Raw genomic sequence first — 24,450 nt, forward strand, 5'->3', positions numbered from 1 at the left:
AGGGATTCAATGGAAGCTAGGCTGGCATGTAATCCAGGATAATTATATCTCAGTGATAACACCTTCACAAATTTCTGTTTACTACATGACAGCTGCTTGGTTTTAAATGTTGCTGGGAGTGAGCACTGAGGTGTTGGATGAAGAGATATGTTGGAGTTGAAGGCAACAGGCTGCACTCTGCCAGTGTCTCAGCAAGCTAACCCACCTCACTGTGCTCTGCTGCTCCGTAAAAAACAACTTGGCTGTGTGCAGTATTAGATCGCGATTGCTCTGGGCAAGTTGCTTTTTTTTTTTTTTCACCAATTTCTTTATCAAAGCAACTTGATTCTGTTTGGATGCACCGTAAACAAACACACTGGTTGCTCTTCTTTTGCTTATGGAGACTGTTGCCTCTAGGGTTCAGGGACCTATAGCAGTGAATCACACCTGTCACCAAATCAGCCAGGACTGGAACCTGGAGTCTAACCTGACTTTGTAAGTCTTACCTTGTGTATGTAATATATTTGCACTTTGCAAGTCCTGAACAAGATTTCAAACATCATAAATATTTTAAATTGTTATGGGACAAGATAGACAATGTCTTCTCCTGTCAGAAGCTAGGCTGCTCCATCCAGTCACTCCTTCTTTTTCTTACCCGCATAGCTGGTTTTGCGTCGCACAGTGAGGTTGACGTGACCCTGTTTGGCCGCCTGCTGCATCAGTTGCACCACCAGCTGGTGCGACTTGCCCACCACTGCTGTGCCGTCCACACATATCAGCTCGTCGCCGGACCGCAGGCGGCCATCCTCATCTGCAGCACCATACTTCACTATGTGGCCGATATAGATCTATAGCACAGCCAATGCAGAGAGTGACAGTGGTGAGTTTTCTGCGCACAGAGATCAGGCATGGATAAGACTGCCAAAAGGTCCTGTATGTGCTCTGACTTTTTAGGTAATTTATATGGAGGAAAAGATGATTGCAATTTCCTGAGTCAAAGAATAGCACAGACATATAAATAATTATGAGGGCGATTCAAGGGCCTCCTACTCTGAAACACAGCTTTAAAGATGGCATGTTCCACATCTCCTACAGTTTAAACCTCAGTAATATGCTCTTCTCAGCCTACTACAGAAGTCACCCCAGGCAAGATCAAGGGTAAATCATTAATTTTTCCAGCAAAAACCAGTGAACTAAAACAAACAACTCTACCTCTCTAAAGGAATGAAGAGAAGAAAAAAGTGCATATGTGTGAGATAGATATTTGTCTTCTTTTGACTGACTGAAGCTATATTGGCCAGACTATAGAGAAACTTCGTTAGAGAAATCTGAATTCGAGTCCAGCAAAATAAGCTCAGAACAACATGGCAGGAAGAGAAAAACTGAGGTGGTGAAAAAAGCCTCTAAATGCTGCTCCGACTAGTGCTGGGAGTGCAGTATCCTTTTCATCATCCAGGTTACTGAATCTTGTCAGCTGTAGCTTATACATTTCATACAAATGTCAGCTGAAAATTGAAAAAATTGAAAAGTGAACCAGGTGATTTGACTGTGTGAGAAGGAAAAGATTTGAGACTCACTGGCTCTCCTGGCTCATTGCCTCCAAGAATCCTAAAGCCGAACCCCGTGTCCTTCCTCCACAGGAAAATGTCCTGCTCCTGGAAATCTGGAACTGTAAAACAGCAGACAACAAAACATCATTAACAAAACAAAGCTATTGGGAGTTCCTCCACTTGTAGCGATACAGGGAAAAAAATCCTTGTCAAATGTATGTTCAGCAGATAATGGTGGGTTCTTAATGCCCCCAATGGTGGGGGCATTATGGTTTGATTGCCTGAGCACAGTGGTTCTCAGGCAATAATCAAATAATGCAAATAATTGTCTTCCCAATTGTTCCAAACCTTTTCATTAAGATGGCACTTTGCACAAACAATCTCTCTGGAGGCTCAGGGAAAAGAAAAAGAAGCCAATCAATCAAAAGATAAAAATGGTCTATTTTGGGTAAAGAGCAAAGCTAACTAAACTATCAAAGAAAGACAGGTTTGGAAAAAAAAAAAGAAAGAAAGAAATTGGAGCATCTTGTGTTGTCTCTCATTGGTTTCACAACTGGAAACAATTAGACCACAGTATCTAACACAGAACAGGTTGAGCTCTTGCCATGTTCTTGGAGAGTGGACTACCTGAATGGACTATGTTTCTTTCATGAAGTGATGTGTGACATGCAACTGCATTTCCACATTTTGCTACATTCAGGAGCACTCACCCATACCCACCCAACACAGGTGCGTATACATAGTGGAATGGGCTATATATTATTGAGTGGAGGATGGCTATTTCACAGACCACTTTTGTTCACAAAAGAAAGAAGCATCTGTGTGTGTGTGCATGCTATTCACTAGAAAGGTGCTGTGCTATAAAAGAAGCATTGCACTGCAGCGACTGACAGCTCATGGTTCATGTAGCAGTGGAAATGAAGGAAGCCTCTTGGGGGTTCTAGGAGCCAGGGGAGAGAAGGGCGAGCGTGCATGTGTGTGTCTTCAGAAACACACACACCTTTGCTTTAACTATGTGGATATTTATTCACATATGCAGGTGTGTGGATGCATTTGTATGGTCACAGTTGTGTTGTTTTGTGACAAACATTCACCTCCAAATAAACCCCCGGTGAGATCTCCTTTTGCAGCAGCGCAGTCCGCTGCTGCCAAGGCCACTAAAGCCACTAAGAGGCGGCAGGGTGGCAGAAGGCATAAGCAGGCTGCTTTCAATCTGTTCCTTCAGTCAACAGTGAAAATCCCTGCGGAGTGCAACTATCTCTTCCAATCTATCACAATGTAACTGTGAAGGAACTGGGAGAGGAGGAGTCAGAGGCTAACTGTCGCAATCTGCACCTGCGCTATGGAGGGTCAACTGCACAGTTGGACCTTGTTCCAGCCGATTAATAGATCCATGAGTGAATCCCACAGCATGGCAACTGGGTGTGAATTGATTAATATTTTATAGAGATGGACGGACCTGTGCAGAGCTGTGAATGAAGACTGCAAATAAGAAGCACGGGTGGTTCAAACAATGAAGAAATGAAACTGGGACGATGTTTAAACCAGACAATGAAAATGAAGGCCAGTAAAGGATGAGTGAGTTCCCTGTCCTCTCTGGCTTCATTCCTTCTTAAAGAACAGTTTAAAGCTGAGTGAGATTTAAGGGGATTTTTTTTTCTGCAAATGGAAACTGTCACCACATGGTGCATTTGGAGACCTTAACCCCAACAGCACTTTCCATTACAGGGAGTGGCGAGTGGCGAAATTCTCTGCCATACTCCTGTTTGAGCCCAACAGGGTGCATCCTGCAGGATTTTAGGACGAGCTCAATGCAGCGTATGAAGTGAGGGATTTACACCTGCTGTTACGGGTCAGGATTCTTCACTGTCATTCTCTGTATGTCCTTTCTCTTATGTCATCATTTCTCTTTTACGACCAAACTATGTTTGTTTGCATTACTTGTAATTGTGCTAACGTGCTGAGCCAATTTAGAAAGCCCCTATTAATACTGAGGACACGTCTAGACCCCTTTGGTTTGGGCTTCTTCCACTCTCTCTCTATATTATTTTTTTTTCCCTTTCAACTCCAACACTATTGTCCTCTCAGTCCTTTCAAAGTTTATGCCAACAGGTATCTTACCTGTGAGCCCACATTCAGCTCTTCTTCATAGGCATCTAAATAATGAAAATCCTTGACAACTAGTGCCTGGGAAAGTGATTAGATGATGAGGTTTCTGAGCCTTTGCAGACCTGTGTTTTTTTTTTTTTTTTTTCTTTCCCCTCTCCTGTTTTTTTGTAACTTGACAGTGGATCTGAGGGTTATTCTTTTTAATTGGAGCTATCCGCTTACTTTGGCAAGGCAAGACATGGAGGAAGGGGATGTGCAATTCTTTGACATCCACTACTGCTGCTAATTATACGCCTGCATCTGTCTTTAGGGAAGTCTGGTGTAAAAGCATGTCAGTGGTGCCATTAACCAGCACTGGACCTTAGCAGAATCTAGTGGCTTTAAAAAGGACTGAACCAAGGTGTTTGGAGAGCCTTCAATTGCTTATACTGTTCAGAAATTAAATCTTGCAGAGATTTCTGTGACAAATAAAAACCTTGAGCAAAGCGGAAAGGTGCCTCATCCAAGTCCAAAAATCTACCAACCAGATTTAAAGCCAAATTTGACTGATTCCAGTCATAGGATTTTTTTTTTATTATTATTTGAAGACAGAGAGCTTTACTATGCTAATCATAATCTGGTTGTGACTGTACAGCTACACCAGCGATTTAAATTTTCAATAATAACCAAAATGCTCAATTATTACAAATTTTATGTATTTACAATTACACTCTACATGTGATATAATTTAGACTATTTTCATGTAATTGGTTCTTACCTGAACTGCCAGTTTATTAGGTACACCTAGCTAAAACTAACAAGGTCTAATAGAAGTGTCTCACAACACTCACTGCAAACAGATTATTTCAATATGCATTGAAATGTAGCTTTCTGCAGAACTCCAGAGGTCCATGTATCACACCCCAAGCACCAAACTGAGACCGCATTCCTCTCTTTATACAGAATAGGACCACAAGAAAAGAGTTGAGCTACCTTGGTTTGAGAAGTTAAACCAGTTACTTACATGCCCAAGGCTGACAGGGTTTTATCCCAATTTACCACCTACATCCCCATTACCATTTAAACACACCAAAGGTCTCCACTGAGCCAATCACCCCATGCAGCCCTCATCCAACTGCCACCAAAAATGTAAATACTTACGCCTACTTTCATACATGCTCCTGGACTGAGCCCAGATCTTAAAGGGGTCCGGTTTTCTCTGGATGGTGCCGTCTGCCGGGGAGTCTTGGAGCGGCAGGCCTGGCAGCGGCTGAGTAGGGGGTGGAGGCGCACTGCTCTCGCTGAGAGGCGGTGCCAGGGACGGGTGCACAGGCGAGTCTGTGTGGGTGCTCCTGTGGCTGGAAACACTATGCTGAGAGCTGCTTTGACTGTCCTTCCGTGATAACTGCTGTTGGAGAAGCAGATCAATATTGTTTGACAATTAACAGTCAGCTGTGGAGCAGCGTGGAAGCTGAATTCGGAGGTGACAGACAGGTAGGCAGGGGGAAAAACAAGAAGAAGTAGATGCTTCTGGCATGCCGAGCAGTGGAAAAGTAAAGAGCAATCAGGGGTTGATGTTTTGGAAACAACAAACAGGAACACACAGGAATTTTGGCTTGCTTTTGTGTTGCTACTTCATTCAACAGAAGGAATAATGAAGCCAACATTTCATATAGTAAAGATTTCAACAAAGGCAGAAAAAAACATCAATGGTTTCTCATGATTAAGTCATTCAGCTGTGGGAGAGAAAAAAAGTGCGGCTCAACTACGGAGGCTGCATTACCTATTCCTTTTGTTTAACAAAGTGGAATGTATTAACAGGAAACAGCATCTCCTGCTGTATTTTTGTAAAGATTCACAGTGAATAAAGCATTTGTAGCATTTGAAACAAAGGAGGGCTTTACTGCTGCAGTCCAAAATGTAAAACTCTTCATAAATTGCCCGTGGCCCCTCAATAACATGGCCACTTAAGCACCTGCTCAAGGATTTGAGGGGAGCGCTGCCTGAGCTGGGCAAAGCACATGCAATCCTGAGTGTAAGTACAGCTAGGCTGCATTTTGGGACCACTGTCACAATGTATTTCTTTCCAGCCAAATCTATAGAATTTTTACTGCTGTAAAGACTTGAAAGAAGAGCATCTTTTCTCAAATACCTTGACAATAAATAGCAGTGATGTGCTACAAACAATGCATGAGACATCATGTGACCTCCCAGTATTTCTGATAGAGTGGACAAAAATACACCATGAAGCAGCTGAGTTAAGTGGCTCATCTGTTCTCAAATATCAAAGTGTTTGGCCTTCAAAGTGCAGCCATGTTTTCAATAAATTCATTACTCATTACTCCCTGAATGAGCCTCCTACAACGCTGCAATTCATGTTTATATTCATCATGCTTGTTAGACATAAAATAAGCTTGACGCTTTCGTAAATATTAAGTCAGATCTGTGGCTCCAGCTGGAATGCCTACTCCACTAGTGTTGAGTAGCAACTCATTGTATTCTGTGGGGAAGTTAAAAAAGGAAATCAATGGATTCATATAATTGGTTACAAATGAAGGCCATGTTTGATGCTAGAGGCAGACATCAAGATGTATGCTTCCCTCCGAACGCACAATGATTTCTTGGTCACTAATATTCTATCAAACAAAATGGTGCCTCTATTAGCAAAGGCAGCAGCATCACGTCTTGTTTCTCTCTCAGCCTGACAAACACAAAGTCCAAATCCTATACCCCTTTTAAATGAAAACAAATCTCTTGCTCTTGAAGGATCTATTAGATTTGACCTTCTGCATTCATTGCGTTCTCCCTCTGTGCTCCAGGACTGGTCTAATACATTGGTTTCTCCTGCTCCAATATCTTATTAAGGATGAAGAAGATGGGATGGAAGGAGGGAGGGAGGGGGGTGAAGGTAGGAGGGGCAGGGAGAATGAAAACATATCCTTGTAGCGTCAACCCGACTCAGCTCATTTCTGCTTTGCCATGAGCGGACCAGACTCCGCCACCTCCATGCATCACAGCAAGAGCAGCCTGTAGTTTGTTTCACTATCTCATACAAACAATCCTCCTGTTAAAACAGCATTAACGTCCTTATTATTCTGAACTTAGCCATCACCTCTATTATCTAACAGAAGAGTCACACCATCACCATTATCATCTATGAAGCACCAGCACCACCACACCTCATTCCCCAAAACTTCTGCCCCACCTAAATGACATCACATACCCTCCTAATGTAATCTCTGTATGGAGGAGCCATCTCAAAATCAGCCTGCAAAACAAAATTGACAAACACAGAGACAGTCAGAAACAGTGAACAACAACACCCCCCCAATATCCCATTAATGCAGCAGATCTGACAGGATGAGGCCATCTCTCAGCTGTGATCATACATTCAACTCTCACACAGCAAGCTTAGCACCCAGCTCGATACGATCAGAAGCTTGTTGGCAACCTGACTCACAGCGTGCCTCAAAGCCCCTGACCCAGCCCCGGCCAGGGGTGGGGTGGGGTGGGGTGGGGTGGGGTGGGGGGGCTTTAGGAACAGATGTGACTTGCAAGCAAGGATCAACCCCAACACAAGTACAGCATCCCATGTCTGCAAACAAACCCGCAACATCAGCAGAAGTTACAACTTAAGGGGGGGGGGGGGTGAGAGGAGGGAAGAGTGAGCTGAATATCCCCTTTGTCACATTAAGATAAGAAACGTAGGAACGACAGGAAAGCTAGAAATACACACACACACACACACACACACACACACACACACACACACACACACAACTTACCAGTTTGGGGCTCTTCTTCGCCGGTGCCACTCCTGTGAAGGCAGACCGAGAGGGGAAAAGAAAACGGGAGAAGGTTATCAACAGAGTTACAGTGTGAAGTCCACGTTCAGGAAAATGGAGGCATGCAAAAGAAAGAGAGAGAGAGAGAAAAGAAGAAAGGTGGCAAAAACAAAACAAAACAGGCAGCACGCTCCAAAATGTCAAACAGTGTTTCATCTAGCCCTCATCTCCTTCTTCGTCCTTTCCTTTCCCTGCTCGCTGCTCTCTTCAGGAGGAAAGAAGGGAGGGGATCGAGGCGGGGGGCGGGGGGGCGGGCAGCGATCTATCTGCATCACTGCCGCGGCCAGCGCTCCGCTCGGCTGGCGCAGCGGAAGAGTCGGACCGGGCCCCGGGAGAGGGGTGGGAGATGGGAAGGGTGGCTGTGTGTTTGCTACTCTCTGGACCCTGGCTATCCGCGCGCGGGGCGGGAAAGTGAGAGTTGACAGGATCCCGGAGAGCCAACTAATGTGGAGGATAAAGAGAGGAGAGCGGAGAGCAGGAGGAGGAGGAAGGCGAGCTGTGCTCCGGAGTTCCCGGCCGTAGCATTACCCATGGAGAAGGAGTCCAAGATACTGAACATTAAATTATAGGCAACCGTCAGTTCCCCTCTTACTGAGACCATCTTCCCGCGTCCGCTGAGCGCTGCGCTCCGCTGTCGAAGGCTCCAACATCTATAGGCGGCTGAGGCGTCCTCCCCGTCTCTCCCTTTCCTCCCGTCTTTTCCTTTTTCCCCCCTCCTCCTTTCTCTCTCTCACCTCACCGCACACTGTCCTCCCTCAACATCATCACCCCCGCTTCCTCTCTCTCTCCCTCCCGCACCCACATGCTGGTAAACATCCAACCAGCAGCTGCACGCGCGCACACTCATCATCACAAGTTTGCCTGAAGGTGTGATGGACGGGTTTGATGCCGGTGACCAGTAACCGGATGTGTCATTGCAGAAAAATCACACCGTGCACTAAAAAAGTGTGATGTGGGAATGAAACGCTAACACCGTGTGGATCTGGCTGGGGAAATTTGCTCGTTAAGCACATCGCAGCCCTCTCCCCACTCCCTCCCGCAGCTCTGCATGAAATAAATACTTGTATGAAGTTATGGAAATGAGAATGGGAGAAGGAACGGGGCAAAGAGAAATGTAAGACTCATACGTGTGTGTTTCACTAAGAAATATTTTAAAGCAGAAACCACACACGCACACACACCTCTGGCATACAATAAGGGTGTGTAACACATGTAAAGCATGAGACTAGAGAGTTTGATCTGAGAAAATGGGCCAGTACTGTGTGTCAATCCTTTAGAGAAACAGAGGATAAGATCTCACACTGACACACATACATAAACGCACATGAGCTGTCTTCTTTATCACCGAGACATCTGGGTTCATTCACAGCTGACAGCTCCAACTGTGGTGCGTCTGCAGCTTTTTCTTTGCTCCTTCCTCTCCTCCTCCTCTTCCTTCTACCATTCAGGCACCTCCTCTGCTTTTCACCTTTTACTAATGGGAATCATTCATTCAGGGGCACATAGCCAAAATCAGACCCCTATCCTGGTAACTATGCTGTCATTCAAAGAGTCAGACAGGTTTATTATTCACTGATCCACTGAAACTGGTGTGCTGCTGTCAGTGTGTCCCGGCTCACTGCCTCCCTCCTGTACGCTTTTACGGTGGACACACCAGAGCACACAACAAACATAGTCAGACGAGTCCAGTTAGGTCTTACAGTCTTACAATGCATTTTCCATTCAACTTTAGAGTCAGTGTAACTAAAAGAATAAGATAGCTTTTTCAATCAGCTACTGATTGTTTCCAGAAAAACAAGGACAACAACCCAAAGCTTCAGCTTCTAAATGGGAGATCTTTTGGTTATTGATTGTAGGTTGGACATTAAAAACTCAAATGAAAATGTCCCATTGGGCTATGCGATGAGAACTTTTAAATTATTTTGTGACATTCAACAGAATCAACACTGAATCTATTAATTAAGAAATCGATTGCCAGATAATTGATAGTGAAAAACTAAATGAAAATTATTAATAATAAACATGCAGAAATGCAGAAAACAGCTTTAACAAAGGTCTGCATTATAATCACTCTCCAAGGCAGTTATATGGGTTTTATTGGCGTGTATGTGTATCTGTGAAACTCCACAGTTTGTGTGCTGTGTGTTTCAAGCACTCAGATCAAAAGGCATTGTGGATGTTGGGTGACATCCAGGCCTCATTACATACAAGCTGGGGGGTGGGGGGCAGTTATGGACAGGGGGGCGATCTGGCCTGGCCTACACACCGACAGCCTGAGTCTGATTCTTTTGTGCCTCCAGCTAATAAAATGATGGACTGAACCACCAAAGCTCAATTTATTCTGCGCACTAAATCTGAAAATTTGTGCAAAACAATATATTCTGAGTAGTAAGTAAAGATAGATTATTGAAGCCACAGGGCACTGCATTTGTATGATATGTGTTTTTTATGACTAATGATATATCAACAGATGAATATGAATTCCAATGAGGCGACAATAATATGCAGTATACTTGAGGACTGCAGTTAAAAAAAAAAAAAAAAAAAAAAAAAAAATGTATCATGTTTGACAGAATAACAGTCATCTTGTTCCACTGCCTGAGGAAAAAGTCCATGATTTTCTGGAACTTATTTTTCTGTATGACAGCCCTACAGCTGGTTACATTCCACCTGTGGGTGGGACTCTTGCGAACACTGGAAATAACATGTGGTGGTATAAATACAACTATTAATTTGAAAGCTGTGACACACATTTTGCGCACAAGAAAGACAAATTGAGTAGAAATTGCTATCACAGCACTTTTGGATTTGGATTTATTGTATATTCTGCTGAACTGGTTACGGTTGACAAGACGCACTGTCTTGTTTACATTATGTTCACCGCCAGGTGAACATGCTGTACAGTTTCCTTCTACAGATAGGAACTGTTGCACCAACCTGGCGGCTCAGCAGTCACTAAATGAAAGCCATTACTAAGTAGATTATGTTGTCTGTCCTCAGTGCGTGCTTGTGTGTTCATGTTGGTAAATCTCGGCTGGGAGTGATTGCTTCCTACAAGCAGGTCCATCTGTCACTGTGGCGACAATGCCTTAGTGACCATGGGGAACTGACAGACGGTCTCCAAGCAACGGTTGTTGTGGTGAGGAGCTCTCCACTGTACACTGACAGAGTGAAAGGCTCACATCAGCAGCCTAGATGTGACAGCGCCGTGGAGTACAGCTTTATTTAGCTTCCTCTATTCATCTGTATGTAAACTGTGAAATTAAACGTGACAGAGGGGCATAACAATGTGAGTAAATGGACAGTAAAGATGACCAGGCAGAGCATCTGAGCGGAAAGTTCTGTGGAAAAAGGTGCTGGAGCACATAACTTTCTCTTTCAGAGAATTCCATGGTGCTCTATTACAAAAAAGAAAGAAAGAAAGAGAACCATGGTGTTGGTTTTTCCTTTGTAATGTGGCTCCCATGGCTTATGAAAAAAAGGAGTGAAAACCCCTCCTTGCACATCCACCCAGAAGAGACCACAGCACACACTATGTGCAGAGCATTGTCATAGAAACAAAAGATGGTGCAAAAGCGGAGATTTATGGCTCGCCCAAATAGCAATGGAGGTGTGAAGAAATGGGAGGTTGTTGGGAAGAGAGAGAGGCGCGGCTTACCCCTGTGCAACAAGCAGTGATTCACTGACTCAAGCCTTCAGCGAGCCAAAAACGAGCAGAGGTGAATCGTAGGCACCTAGCAGGCAGGCTGCTCCCCCATCATTGCTTTTCATGACTGCACTGTTGTTCGTTATGGTGCCATTGGAACATGCAGTCAGCAGAATTTTTAATGCGAAGTGGGCGAAAATACAATGCTTCCTGCCCATACAGTGAATTGATTTTCTGAATTGGTCTGTGCAGTGAACCATCATCAACGTTTATCTCTTTCTAAAGGGCGTGGACCAGACTGTCAATATTATGAGTTTTATGACGGTGCATGCCAGTAACAGAGTTTGTTTATGTGGGTTATGCAAGTTCACTGAACTAGGTTTATGTTGTCAAAGAACACTATGGAGTGCTTTTTGACAGGTGGCATCTAGTGTGAAAATGATCTGCTCAGTGTTTTTACTGTCTTTAAGCTACATGCCCATGACAAAAAAAGAAAAACACAAATTTTAACTTCCCATCTGTCTTCAAAGGTGCAATAAGTCCCCAGAAAACTACACTTTAAAGACACTGGGGGTATATGCAACGCTATGGATGTTTTGTAGATGAACACGCTTCAGAGTTTTCCAAGCCGCCAAGCAGATAATCTGAGGTCTCACATGTCTTTGTGTATTTAGCCTAAAGAAAGCATTGGAGGGGTTCATTAAACACACTGACACTCATGAATAGCTTGTCTGTGTTTGTCCCTCAACCTGCCATTTGTCCATCCACCGGCCACATGGGCCCATCTCTCATTCTGTGGGGAGAGCATGGCCTGATTGCCTGGCAGGGACTAATGTGACACCGCTGATTTATGAATCATGAAAAAGAAGTGGGGGGGGGGGGGAGAGAGGGTGAAGCATCGTGCAGGTTTCTGTGCTGTTCTTTCATCATCTCTCTGATGCTGACATTCATCCATCCACAGCTTTCTTGCACTCCCTTCATTCACTGGATCCATCTATCCTTCCATTTCCTGCACATGGCTACAAACTGTTTCTGCAGCCAGGCATCAATAACCTTGCATTCATTGGTACACCTGCCTGGCCTTACAATCAGGTACAAAAAAAGAGAAAAGAGTAGAGAGCAACTCTGCATCCACACTGGGACAAATGGGCTGCTTTCTTCTATAGCTGAATAATAGCATGAGCTGCTGGGCTATTGTGAGGCAGTTTTTCAAAACTTCTTCACCTAAACAAGTTTTCACTTACAAAATGGACTCGGTAAGAATTCCACCCTTTTTTAGGAGAGTATGGGAGAAGAAATTAAGTGGGCAACAGCAAGACATCGGGGGCCAAAATGAATTAAGTCATTGCATGAGTGGGAGAAGGAGAAAGATAGGCAAGGCATAATGAGCAAATTAGAATCATGTAATTACACAAATGAAGGAATGAAGAAATTATGAAACAGACTTGATTGAAGTAATAAATCTTCCCAAGGCATTATTTCCTTTGGACCAGAGGATGGTCCTTCCTAACATGGCTTAAAAGGGTCAAAAAAGCTAATGTAGGTAACTCAAAAAGACAATGAAAGTTGAGACTTTTTTTGTGAAATTCACACAAATCACAAACTTCCTGTCCAACATTTGGCACATTTACATGTGTGGAATGAAAACCCAGGTTCACATTTTCACACACGGTCACACACTGTGAGAAACAGTCTGAAGGGTGAGGGGGCCCACTGTTGCACACAGCCCCAAAACCACTGTGGATCTTTGGGCGTATGGTCTGCTTCCTAGCAGTAGGGGAATAGAAACCTAAAAGAGGGGTGGATCTCCACCATTTACTGCACCACGGTCTTCCTGCAAAGAATCTATAATTGGATGTATGACGGCATGTTTGCGAACAACTGAGACCAATGCGTGTGTGAACTCACAACCGATGTTTGCTCAGGGAGGAAGAGATTCTTGATGGATGGATGGAGAGCAAGAGTAAAAGAGAACACAAGAGAGAAAAAGATGTATGTGTATGATAAGCAAAGCTGACAAAGGGACTCCAATTAGAGGCCAGCATGCTTTGCTGCTACTGGTGAAACAAGCTGAGAGAAAAGACAGTAAGCACGGCATAGTAAGGAAGAAAAACGTGCGTAGACTCTTGCTGTATGTTCTCAGGAGTTTGGTTGTGTGCTCATGTTAACAACACACGTCAACAATGAGGAGCTGAGGGATATTGGTGCAAGAGAAAACATAGGGTCTGTACAAATTAACTACTGAAAGTGAGGAAACCTTAACAACGGAGGAAATGTGTGGGAATTCAGCGGGAGGAAGAAATACACGTTTCAGCAGAGCCTTGATATCTGATCTTTAATTTATTCATTAAGAAGGACATATAAAATAAATTCTTCAGTCCCCTCCTTTAAAATGCCACACATGCTATCTGAATGATATTTCTTCATCCATGGTGTACGCACCATTGGTAATTAGAGCAAGGTAACGATGGTGCTGAAGCAATTAGTCATTAGCCTGAAAATTATTTAACAGGTTCATGAATAGATCACTACTTGAGGGATTTAGAAAGCCATTCTCTCTTGTGAGGAACTTTAAGTTGTGTGTATTTAATCACGGTAAACATAATATTTTTGGGATTTAAAATTCTGAATGCCATCTTTTCACTCTGGAGAGGATTTGACTTTTGTCCCCCATGACATTTTTAAAGACAAAGCAAAATTGAAAATTAATAAATTAAAATAGGTTAATACATGATGTAGAATAGGTTACAGACTAAATGTAAGTGTGGCTGCTATCCTGATGCTAAACCATGCTGGGTAATTGTGAATTTAGTTCCTTTGCTTTGAGGATTATTATCTTTTTTCTAAAAAAATGCCCTTCATTCATTTAACAAAGGAGACCAAATAGACGTTTTCTGAACACAAGCTTCTGGAAAAGAGCTTTGCCTAAATATAGCTGCAGTTTGAAAAAATTGTTACTTAGTGCTAAACACTGTTCTGCTGGTAACAAAAAAATATGGAGTTGATTGCATGCATGGAGGGGAGAAAAAGGGATCTTGAGGCACTGCACTCCTCCAATTTGCACCTTGGCTCTTTGTGCTGGGATATTAGAGTCAACAGGCTCCTCTGGAGTTAACTAGCATTTTAAAGTGAAAATACATTGAGCAGACTTTAGTCTTCTCCTGTTATTAAACTGCCAGAAATACCAGACCGGCAGGTGCTACGATTGACTTTCATGTTTGAAAGTCATGAATAGCTTTTTTTTTTTCTTTTTTCTTTTTTTAAAGTCGGATTAAAAAAAAAAAACAACAACTATTAAAGATATTTAGTGATTGTATTCCATTATTCCTTGTGTATTATCATCATCCATACCTTTGTGTTTAGCTGAGTTCCATTCCTTTTAGCACAGTCATATCTGTCTGTCTGTGGTGTTTACACAAGCCTTTCTTAACGGCCTTTTGTTTTATTGACAATCCATTAAGTCCATCATGATGCTCCATCCGTTTATGGGCTTGTGTACACTTATACTATGAAGAAATGCCCATTAAAAAAGTCATACAGGACTTAGTGGAACAGTTTTGTGAATTTTGTGTTTGTGTGTGTGTGTGTGTGTGTGTGTGTGTGTGTGTGTGTGTGTGTGTGTGTGTGTGTGTGTGTGTATGAGAGAGAGAGAGAGACAAGAAATAAGACAAAGGCAGCGTAGCAAAATTAAGCAAGAGACAGAGATACAATTTAAGGTGAAGTCACACTGTCGAGAAAAAGACAGCTAGAAAGACAGAGACAACAATGTGACTTGGCTGCCATTCATCTGGCCAATTTCCTTTGACAGTTCTGAGCACTTAACCCTACTGAGAATATAGCTGTGCGCACACACACATACACAAAAACCTTTTAGTTATTTGAATTAATAAGCCCCAAAGCAAGCTATGGACTGTCTGACAGAGAAAATGGTCCAATTACTTGTATCACACAGTGCGTTTAGAGCTCTGGAGGTCTGTGAGTCTGAGGGTGACTGGAAGGAAAATACTGAAATTCAATCATTACAGTTTTATCATCCATTCACAGTCGCTTTGTTTCCTTTTAGTGCTTCTGTGCGACAGCGATTTTCAAACAGAAGCCATGACAAAAGAAGAGTTCTGCACGTTCAATAACAGTATTCACATGCTGGTACTCTATGTCTGCAGCACTGACATTGACCAGCCGACATTGAATATGTTTTATCAATTGCAAAATGTTACAGGCTCATAGCAAGCCAGAAAAGTAGATGGGTGGATAAAAGGCATGTCAGCACAATTGATGCCATTTTCAAAGCGTGAAGTATAGTAAAAGCCCAAAATAAATTAGACAACCTGAAAAAGATACCGGACAAGTGTATGACCAAAAAAAAAAAAAAATTATGCTGAAGTTGCTAACCTGAAACATCAACTAAACTTGGGTTACTCTCCTGTGTTAACTTTTCATAGTACCACCATCTCCCCCTTAACTTTCCCCCCTTACTACTTCCTTTCCATTTCAAGACAGGCATAATATTCTTCCTGTCGATACCATTCAGTGCAAACACCTCATGCTCTTCCCGCTTCACTTTCAGTCACATCCTCAAATGTTATTCCAGTTTTCTCTTCGCCTCCCCTTTCTCCTTTGCTATCATAATTATCCCTCTAGCTTGCCTTCTCATGCAATTACTTTTTTATTTCCAAACTCTATTTACATGAATAAATAAATATGTGTCAATAAAAGAGCTCTCTGAGTTGGAACAGCCTCTAAAGCAAAACCCTATTCTCTTTAGTCAACAGCATCAAGTAGATTAAAGGTTTGTTTTGTTGTGTACTGCTTTAACATATGTACAGATTGATGTAAGTGCCACATAGCTTGACACCCGTTCCCTTCATCGCTTCACCATCTCCATCTGGTTTTTATCAATTCCAATACAAATCGATTAAACAATGTATTGACACAGCAAAAATAGAAAAAGAGAGATTTTCCCTCCACTCACCTCTCTGCACCAGCATAGTGACCTCACTGCCTTTGGGACACTTGCTGAGCAGGTCAACCACCTGGTTGTGCGACATGCTCTGCACGTTTCTCTTGTTCACCTCCACGATGATGTCCCCCTCCTTGAGGCCGCGGCAGCGAGGGTAGTCCACTATCTGCTTCACTCTCTGTCCTCCACCTCCTGGACTATCAGCGATGGTGAAGCCAAACCCTTTGTCTCCCTTCTCCATGTGTACAGTGATGAGCTCTGGTTGTGTGGCAATGGACGAAGCCAGGGTGACCACGTCGCTGGGGTAGCCATGCTGGGAAGAGGTATCAGAGGCCACCTCAGCTGAGGGGCTGTTAGGTCGGGGGAGGCCATTGAGGGGTGCCCCGCCATTGGTTGAGCCGTTGTTGTTCTGACTGCTGTGGTTAGATGGCGAGTCATAGCTATTAGGGGCCTCCTGGCCATTGACGATGATGGGTTCTTTGTTGTCGAGGATCGCCACTGAGGTAACCAGGCTGGTGTTAGGATCATCGGGGTCAAAGGGCAGTGGGTAGCCACGGCACAGTTCCAAGTTGACCATGGAGCCAATTGGGATGGACTGGAAGATCTTCACAACTTGAGCATGGGTGTAGCCAAGTACACATGTATCATTGACACTCACAATCACGTCACCTTAGAGGTAGAGAAGAAGAAGTTAGCTTGATGTTGTAAAGTAAATTTGAAAAATGATTTTTCCCACCACAAATATTTTACTTGCAGAAGCTGCACTTCCCCCACAGTGTAACAATCAACAGATAGAAAAAGATAAAAAAATAAATAAATAAATAAAATGAAGCAGTGCTCCTTCTTTGTTACATGAAATTCAGTCTACCAACCTGTCTCCATCTTGCCATCCAGGGCAGCAGGACCATCTAGAACCAGGCTCTTAATTTGCAGGAACTCGTCTGGCTCGTCCCCTCCTACAACAGTGAAACCGAACCCTCTGCGACTCTTTTTCAGCTTGGTATTGATGAAAGTTCCCTTTAGCTCCGATCGGTTTCGGGTAAAGAAAGGCTTCCCTCCTGGACAAACAAACACAGGTCATTCAGTTCAGACCATTCAGACAGTGCTGCTGTTTACTGATCACCCAGGTAACAGACCATGAACCAGAATCAAGTGATTATAATTGAATTAAATTCTTTCGAAGGGTAACTAACAAATAGGTAAGATTGCATCCATTCAAAGATGGAGATATTCCCCAATGTAATCAAGACTCAAACCAACCCTCCCAGGGCCAGCTCTTCTAAGATTCAACCACCTCTCCCCTTTAGCATTGATGAGTCTGAGGCCCCCTTGGGGTCTGCTCGCATTGGACATGGTTTGATAAAGGAATTATTAAAAGGTAAAATTAGCTGGTAAAAGCAGTTGTCCACCCCAGCGACCAGTGCAATAACATTTTCACGAAGGATTATCTTCCCTTATGCCTCTATCTGCCCTTATGAGCAGCATCCGAAATTAAGTTGGGTTCCACCTTGATAAATGGCTACTGCCATCAGCACATCTATCTTATTCAACAGCGGTAGTAAGGGTTTAATTAACTCAGAAACATCCACGAAGCACATTTCACAATGCTCTTAAGTCATGAAAACTACTCAAACAGTGCAATCTAAACCCAATTACACAGACTTCCTTTCTTTTGTCTTGCTTTCTCTACCTCATTATGCAGCATTAATACTAAAAAGGAGAAAGATATAAAACGGCATCAGTCTAAATAAAAATGTGGAGTGAAGTATTCACAGTTCAGAATGAGAGAGTTGAGCTTAACACAGGGACAAACTAGCTTTAATTGTCAATTAATGCACAAAATGTATGCCACCTAGCACAGAAACTACAAAAGAATGAGAAGGTGGTGGGTTTGGTTCCCAGCCTGGGACCTTTCTGTGTGGAGTTTGCACGGTTTCCTCCGGGTACTCAGGTTCCCTCCCACTGTCCAAAGCAATCATGTTCCAGTTCATTGGTGACTCTAAATTGTCCGTAGGTCTGAGTGTGAGTGGTTGTTGGTCTTTGTCTGTCTCCTCCTCTGTGACCTGTCTATGGTGTACCCCTCACTCACCCAGTGAGAGATGGGATTGGCTCCAACACCCCCCATGACCCGGAACCAGAATGAATGAATGAATTAATAAAAATGAACTACTACTGAAATGGTGAGGTGAAGGCAGTGAATGGGGATAAGATGGGAGTATACATTGAGATGGAACCACAGAGGAATGTGCTTTCTGGTGAACTGCAGAATCACATTAGGTTAGAGTAGCACTAGGGCGTACATGAAATGAATGAAAAATACATTACAGTTGGCCCCAGTTAGTGTCCTTGTGTCTGTGTGTTTGTGAGCAATGCCTTTGAATAGCATTTTTCAGAACAGGCGAGATGTAACAAAACTGCAAGCTGAGATGGCGGCTCTATCCACAAGGGATCCAAAGATGTAAGAACAGACCAGGAAGCAAGAGAAAAATTAAAGCAAGGAGTGAGATAAAGAGATTTCAAATGACGCCTTTCTCCGGAAGAACGTCAAGGCCTAGGACAGCACAGAATAGTGACACGGGAGAGGCTGGTAGGCAGGGGGACACAGAATGGGAAGGATGGAAAGACACAAAGATGGACAGAACAACAATCGAACCAAAGCAGGCACTCGTGGGAAACAAGACAAAAGCTGGCACAATGGCCAGTGGGAGCTATAAAATAAAGAGATCGATGAGGCAAAAAGGAATAGACGACTGACAGAGCAGCAAGGGAGAGTAAGAGAGGGAGACAGGGTAAGGTAGTTAATTCTTTGCCATGGCTGGGCTAATTAGACAAGCTGCTGGTGGGTGGCAGTTAAAAAAGACGCTGGCAGCCAGGAGAAAAACACACTCACATGCACACAACACAATGGCTAGACACCGTAGGTGTGTGTGTTCCTAAATGATGGGTGAAATTGGGCCATTATTTGATAGAAAAATTGGAGCAAAATGAGCAAGATGAGCAAGGTTCCATGAGAATCAACATGTGGCCAGGGGTAAACACAGATGGTGCACAAATATAAAGTAACAGTACACTTGGCAACGTTTCATTCGTTGAGCCTTCATAAAAACACACCAAAAAAAAAAAAACACCACCATGAGTGCTCTCTTGGAAAAAAACTTCTACTGTACATAATGAATGATATGGATTTTATTTTACTAATGAAGAATATTTGATGGAATTTATACAGTGAGCTTATTTATACTGTCCATTCGTAACCTTTACTCCATCATGAAAACTCAAACATGGCCTAAGGCAGCAGCTCAGGGAGGCTAAGTAAACACTAAGAGCTGAATTGGGCTTAACCCCTAATAAGTCCCTCTGTGTAACACAGCGGGAAAAAAAGGGGAGGGGATTACATTTATTACATTTAACTGCATATATGAGAACTTACGTTTTTGTCCCATCGCGTTCGGCACGGTGGGTCCTGTCTGAGGGTCCCTGTAGGTCTCCTGGTGGTTGGCAGCATAGCTGGCCAGAGGAGCTCCGGCCATTGTTGAATCCTCGATCCATTCTGCAACAGCAAGAAGCACATGTTCTCTACATGGGGTCTAGATGGGTACACAGCTGCTTCACTGGTGGAAGAAACCGGGACTAAGGGCTCGGGGACCTACCTTACTGTGATGCAATATTTGGTACAAAGACCACTCGCTTCATATCAAGCTAGAGAATTTTATAATAAAAGGCGGGCTAAAAAATTTTCTGTGAAAGCATTGCTGCTCTTAGAAAACCCTCCAAGAGATCAAAAAGTAAGAAAGTCTAACTTCCCAGATGTCTTTCGGAACATAAATTGCAGCTTTGCATCTCATGGGAAAAATTAGCTTACATGTAAACCCAGAATGAATGAGTCATTCATAAGCTTTCTTGACACTGTTTCACAACTCCCTGAAGTGAAAAAATTATTGCAGGTATTGTAAACAATAGAGCAATCAATTTCTTCATAATGAGCACCATCTTTGATTAATCACCTTGTTATGGCATTGTGGCACTGATCAGACTACAACCTTCATTATTATTCTTTATTTTAAGATACAATCAGTGGAGAAGTAAACAAAAAATGGATAAAAACCCTGCTATAAGGAATTGATTTTTTTTTTTTGTGGGGGGGGGTTACTTTAAGAGAGATTGAGCTTTCAGACACAAGTAAAGTCAGCAGGTAATTGAGTGCATTTCGAATGATTTCTGCTGAATGAGCAGAAGGTGGAGTGTGATCGGAGAGTCCCCCTGTAGGATGGCCTGCATTCACTATTAATCTCTCTGCAGGGTGTCCTGTGGACTGTAAGGCTCAACAATGGACGCAAGTAAAATGAAAGGATGCCACGTCACATTCAGTTTACTGTCACTGCCGAGTGCTTCATTATTTCACACAAATGAAGTACCTTCTCTTTAGCAGGCACATCATTTTCTTTTGAAGCTGCACTTACCTGTATTCTCCTTGGGGGTGAGGGAAAGGGGGTGGGAGGTAGGACCTATTATGTTATTACCACAAACAAATATCTGAAGGCAACACAGAAAACGGAAATGAACTTCAAAAAGGCTGCATGATACAACCATAAATAATAGTTATGCCTTTATGGAAGGGCACTTAGCAAATCATAAGGCAGGAGCAGCAACATCAAGTAGCTCTGTAGCAATTACTGATATAAACACAGATACAATCTCACAAGCACATTCATCCACATATACGGACAACTCGGTCACACACATGAATAGAAAGAAAGGAAATGACGCCCTTGGTGGGGGCTTGTGAACGAACCTCGAATGTAGCGCTCACCTTCAGGTGGCTGCTGGCTTTGGGGCTGAGGCTGCTGAGGCTGCTGCGGCTGCTGCTGTTCCAGCTGCCTGCGCCTCTTAGCCTCCAGCACTGGATTCTCATACTGGGTCTTCCTGTTGATATGACTGTGGGGCGGTGAATGGAGGCAAGGAGTGAATGACAGAGGGGAATGAATAGTAGGAAACACAAGGAAAATAAGAACAGAATACAGGATAACGGGCAAGAAGTAAACATCAGCGAAAAAGTGAGGCCCAACGAGGAGGAAAGACAGACACAGAGGACAGGGAGAAGATAATAAAAGAGAGATGGGTCCAGACAGGGAGGGGGGGACATAGCGATAAGCTTTGATTAATACGGGTACACACAGTGGCACAGTACACAGGTATCCATCCACATGAACACTGGTACTCCTGTCTGAGACATGCACAACACAATCTCCTTCACAGATCACATTAAATAAAACCCTCCAAAGTGATGGCTTCATTCGGAGAAACCACAGACACACTAAACCTGGGAGGTTTCCTACTAACCAGCCTGCCCTAAAAAATGACATTTGAAAACACCACATTATACTGCAAATGAAGGAACTGCAAACAAAAAGAGGGGGAAAAAAAATTAATGCCCTAAGCCTTGAGCCTGCAGGTGCTGCTTTGAACGACATTTAAAACACACAAAATATTTTCATATCAATGCTGAGGCCCAGGCCCGCTCACAAAATGATATACACACACACGCTGCATGCTTTCCCCAAGGACATACACAAACTGGCCTACATTTTATAGTCTACAAACGGCCAGAATAGCAGAGAACAAATCTTCATACAGCAGGACTGTACCCACATTAGAGCTGCTCCTACTTACAGAGAGGTCAAGAGTTTCTTTTGTTAGACTGAAAAGGCGCCACGGTATTTCATTTTATTTATGTGTGCAGAAAAAAACGCAGCTGTGGGAGCAGAATCAGCATGTGTGTTAAACATATGATGTATTGCAGTGTACATCACTTACTCAACATAGTAGACCCCATACACTGGATCATCTATTTTCTCCCATCCTGGTGGAAGTTCTAAAAAAAAAAAAAAAAAAAAAGAGAAAGAGAGGGGGACAAAAAAAAGATACAGTGAGACAGCAGAAATGAGGAAAGCTCAAGTCTGTGAAGTTGCTGGAGGCCATGTATTGAGCCATTAGTGCCAAGGCCAGTGGAGACCTTTTGCTTCCTCATTGTTTAAGCCTGTCAGTCAGTCTCCAGGGCCACAATGACTCAACAGCTTCATAGGCTGTGTGGCCCTCACACTGCTGGCATTTCCACACATCAGATAAGAACAGAGCAGCGGATAGAGAGATGAGGGGAGGTGTGGAAAAAAGAGGGGTAGAAAGGGTCACAGAGCTGGAGGGACAGAGAGTAGAGAAGCCCAAAAAAAAAATTGTATCGAGTAAACAAGGACAATAAAGGCATCTAATCTGTTTGTAGGAAAATTTCAGGGAAATTCATGATAATCAAGACTGATTAGTTATAAATCTGAATATGATGAGGGCCACTTTAGCAGTAATGGTGCAATCTAGCTTCACTGATACAGTGTTTGTCAGAGAATGTGATGCCATTATTTCCAATGGAGCCTTAAGATTTGGTCTCTTATTGTAGCACATTGATTAATGGCTGGTCTCCATATAGATAATGTCAGAGGCCTCCAGTTGGCTCCAAACACAGATTGTCTGGTAATACCCTGCATATAAAAGTTTTAAATGCTACCCTCAGCCAATTATCCCTCAGCCTTGGTGCAAGTAGATGCCAATTACAATCATCAAACTTGGACAGCTTGTCTTTACTATGAAGAAGGCCCCTGCCTGGAATGATGTTGGCAATAATTGGAATAAAAACGCAGCGCAGACTGTGGGCGACATCTTGCTGTACTGTTGCACCAGCTATGGTTTTAAAAGTGATTTTTTTTTTTAAGCATCCAAGGACAAGTCTGATATTCCACAGTCAATCTAGTTGTGTAAGCAACCAAAATTTTCTACTTTACCAAATTTCTTTAAGATAGATTCAGCTTAATACAAAAAGCACATGCAGCACAAAAGCATTGCAAGGTTACAGCATCGGTGCTGTTGTGTGTGTGAAAACACAAAGCAGGAGCAGTGAATTAACATTCAAATGTTTTGAACTGGAACGTTAAATGGAATGTGGTCCCACCTCGCCTCGCACAAAATTTTAATCACCCACTTGATTTCACACTGCACTAGCTGCGCTCCTGGAGGAGCACCTGTGTGTGTGAAAGAGAGAAACAGAGCACCGAGATCACATTCGGTGGTGCGACCATCTTCACGGTATGGTATACATTCCAGTGTGTGGAGGCAAAAATGAGAAAGACAAAGAAGAGAAATCTGTCGCTCATTAAACAGTGTTTTCCTCCCACCCCCCTCTCACCCCGTCCCACCCTCCTCAGCATGTTGTGAATTCAAGGGGAAGTCAAGTGTGATGAATTACACGTTTAACTGTTTGCATCTCATTCTCCTGATACAGTGTTGTGATTGATTTCTCTCGAGTAAGGGAGGTGGTGTGTGTGTGTGTGTGTGTGTGTGTGTGTGTGTGTGTGTGTGTGTGTGTGTGTGTGTGTGCGCTGATGTTCATAAAATGCCTGAGTCTGCTCCTCCTAAGAGATAGGACGTTAATTGTGCTTCTTTGGGCAACTGTATTGGATTTTTCTGATCAATAATTATTGAGCGTGCTCATCCAGTCGTGGGCTGGCTTAGGAAGAGGGGTCTCATCTGCTCTGATGTTTAGACTCTGGCAGCCATTTGAAGTGTTTAACCAGTGGTGGCCTGATAGATGCTGCATTCTCAGTTTTTTCCATTTATCCAGTTTGTTTCATATGATGTATCACTGTTTCCTGAAAACAGCTGTCAGCTGCTGGTCAAAAGATTGAGAATGGGGCTGAAACTGGAATAATATTTCTCTAACACACTTCACTCTGACTCATTGCTGATATAAATAATATTGATCGAAGCTGCTTCAGCCGGTGATGGAGGGGGAAAAAAAAAAATGTAAAAAAAATCACTCAGATCTGATACATAAACAGGCATACATTGGAGGGATGGCTAATAAAATCCTTTCAAGTCCTGTTTTTGAAAAATGTAATATAATGCCATATCATTCTAACACAAACCTTTTTAGAGAGGTGTCATTCTCTCCTGTGAAAACAGTAATTCTTAGTCATTCCACATTTTTTTAAAGACGTTAACAATACAAAATAAGCAGTTATTTCTTTTATGTCTGTGTTTCAATGTTCTTTCAGTTCCTGTCAAGCTGTTTCATCGTGAAGGGTTGGTACAATCATTAATCAGTTACCACCTCTGAAGGAGTGACATCATTCAATTCCAGTGCATAACAGCTTACAGTACAGTCTCTAGACACCATCTATCCTGCACAAGTGGCCATGCTGCTGTGTCTGATATCAAGGCCTGTTGCTGCCCTGTTCAGGCAGACACCCATGAAGAAATCATCATTATTGCTATGTTCTTCTGATCAGGCGTCATCTCTTATGAAATTATGGTTTGGTAACGTGTAGTATTAGCTGG

The 24,450-nt window shown here is 43.1% G+C and overlaps 1 protein-coding gene across 2 annotated transcripts in view; it reads right to left on the reverse strand.

Annotated features, from left to right (window-relative positions):
- Positions 1–24,450, reverse strand: part of magi1b (membrane associated guanylate kinase, WW and PDZ domain containing 1b) — a 121,148-nt gene that overhangs the window by 14,940 nt on the left and 81,758 nt on the right. The window contains exons 8-18 of one of the 2 annotated variants that reach the window (XM_029501213.1): positions 21,883–21,940; positions 20,923–21,003; positions 20,484–20,488; positions 19,499–19,618; positions 16,941–17,126; positions 16,081–16,737; positions 7,403–7,434; positions 5,593–5,595; positions 4,779–5,025; positions 1,557–1,648; positions 635–827 (exon numbers count right to left, since the gene is read on the reverse strand). In XM_029501213.1, coding sequence (XP_029357073.1) covers positions 635–827; positions 1,557–1,648; positions 4,779–5,025; positions 5,593–5,595; positions 7,403–7,434; positions 16,081–16,737; positions 16,941–17,126; positions 19,499–19,618; positions 20,484–20,488; positions 20,923–21,003; positions 21,883–21,940 — 1,674 coding nt within the window. Of the gene's footprint in view, positions 1–634; positions 828–1,556; positions 1,649–4,778; positions 5,026–5,592; positions 5,596–6,840; positions 6,886–7,402; positions 7,435–16,080; positions 16,738–16,940; positions 17,127–19,498; positions 19,619–20,483; positions 20,489–20,860; positions 21,004–21,882; positions 21,941–24,450 lie in introns of both variants that reach the window. The other variant, XM_029501212.1, reaches the window with a different exon arrangement.

Source organism: Echeneis naucrates, chromosome 5, assembly GCF_900963305.1.
Source record: "Echeneis naucrates chromosome 5, fEcheNa1.1, whole genome shotgun sequence".
In the NCBI taxonomy this organism is placed as follows: Eukaryota; Metazoa; Chordata; class Actinopteri; order Carangiformes; family Echeneidae; genus Echeneis; species Echeneis naucrates.